Source organism: Triticum dicoccoides, chromosome 2B (genome assembly GCF_002162155.2).
Source record: "Triticum dicoccoides isolate Atlit2015 ecotype Zavitan chromosome 2B, WEW_v2.0, whole genome shotgun sequence".
NCBI lineage: Eukaryota > Viridiplantae > Streptophyta > Magnoliopsida > Poales > Poaceae > Triticum > Triticum dicoccoides.
In genome coordinates this window covers 802,225,467-802,227,019 of record NC_041383.1, presented here as the reverse complement: position 1 = coordinate 802,227,019, position 1,553 = coordinate 802,225,467, and the positions used below count along the sequence as shown (strand labels likewise).

The 1,553-nt window shown below is 50.4% G+C and overlaps 1 protein-coding gene across 1 annotated transcript in view; it reads left to right on the top strand.

The window, feature by feature from the left end:
• Positions 1–1,215, top strand: part of LOC119368897 (probable ubiquitin-conjugating enzyme E2 24) — a 4,171-nt gene extending 2,956 nt beyond the window's left edge. The window contains exons 5-6 of the mRNA XM_037634015.1: positions 348–426; positions 563–1,215. Coding sequence (XP_037489912.1) covers positions 348–426; positions 563–1,215 — 732 coding nt within the window. The remainder of the gene's footprint in view (positions 1–347; positions 427–562) is intronic.
• The last annotated feature ends 338 nt before the right edge of the window (positions 1,216–1,553 follow it).

The following is a 1,553-nucleotide window of genomic DNA, read 5'->3' as shown; positions in this document are numbered from 1 at the left end:
TTATCATTTTTCAGTTCATATATAGGATCGGATAAGAGACAAACGTTAGACTAGCCATAATGGAGAGTAACATATACATATCCCTAAACTATATTACTACCTTCATAATGGGTAGTAACATAAGTATGGTAACATGCAAAGCCTCATTTATTAGGTTATAGACTCATATTGCATTGGCACATGTGATGTTACAGTAACTAGCTAACTTACTCAAACTACCTCTCTTCTCATTGACTCATTGCCACATAAGCAAATTTGCTGGGTTGGACTCGATGTTACTGCTAAAGTTACTCCCACTGTGGATCGTCTTAACCAGTGCTATCTCTTTGTTGTTTGCAAATAAATTGCAGGGCAGCAGTAACGGAGGAAAAAGTTGGGTTAAGACGGTTCAGAAAGAGTGGAAAATACTCGAGGATAGCTTACCAGGTTGGCCTCTCTCTTGTAGGAGTACTAGTTACTACCTATTGTTTCATGTAATTAACGTCCATCAAATAAATGCCCCAATTAATAATGAACTGGCACTGGCATCGATCGACGACCTACATATTATGCATGCTTGCAGATACCATCTACGTGCGGGCGTACGAGGACCGGATGGACCTGCTCCGGGCGGCCATGGTGGGCGTCAGCGGGACGCCGTACCAGCATGGGCTCTTCTTCTTCGACCTGCAGCTGCCGCCCTCCTATCCTGCCGTGCCACCCCAGGTGTACTATCGCTCCTTCGGCCTCCGCCTGAACCCAAACCTATACCCCTCCGGCACAGTGTGCCTCAGTCTGCTAAACACCTTCGGCGGCGAGGGCACCGAGGTCTGGTCGCCGGGGACGTCAAGCCTGCTCCAGGTTGTCGTCTCCCTCCAGGCGCTCGTCCTCAACGGCCAGCCTTACTACAACGAGGCCGGCCACGAGACACTGGTCGACACGCCGGAGGGCCGCCGCAATGCACTGCCCTACAGCGAGAATGCCTTTCTACTTACTCTCCGAACCGCGCTGCACCTGCTTCGTCAGCCGCCGCGAGGCTTTGAAGGGTTCGTCACGGACCACTTCCGCCAGCGGGGGAGGCACGTGCTCATGGCGTGCGAGGCGTACCTGCGGGGATGCATTCATGCCGATGAAGCGGGCATGGAGCTGCCTTGCTCCACTGGCTTCAGGATCGCGCTTGCCAACTTGGTGCCTAGACTCGTGGCCGCCTTCACAAACATGGGCACTCAAGGGTAGCATTTACAAACTACGTATATGTATCATTGTTGTTTTGTTATTGATTTTATCGCCAGATGTACTAGAGAATACTCCATGTGTTGTCGTGAGAATTTCTTGTGAATTTTTTGAGTAAGGGCATCTCCAACGCCGACCCGCAAATTAGCTCCAGCATCTATCAACAGACACGAATGATGAAGGCGGCCATCCGCCGAAAAAGGGTTTCCCACCGCCAACCCGCAAATTTGCTTCAGCCGAAAAAGGACACGAATGAATTTTTTGAGTAAGGGCATCTCCAACGCCAACCCACAAATTTGCTTCAGCATCTGTCAACGGACATGAATGATGAAGGTGGCCAT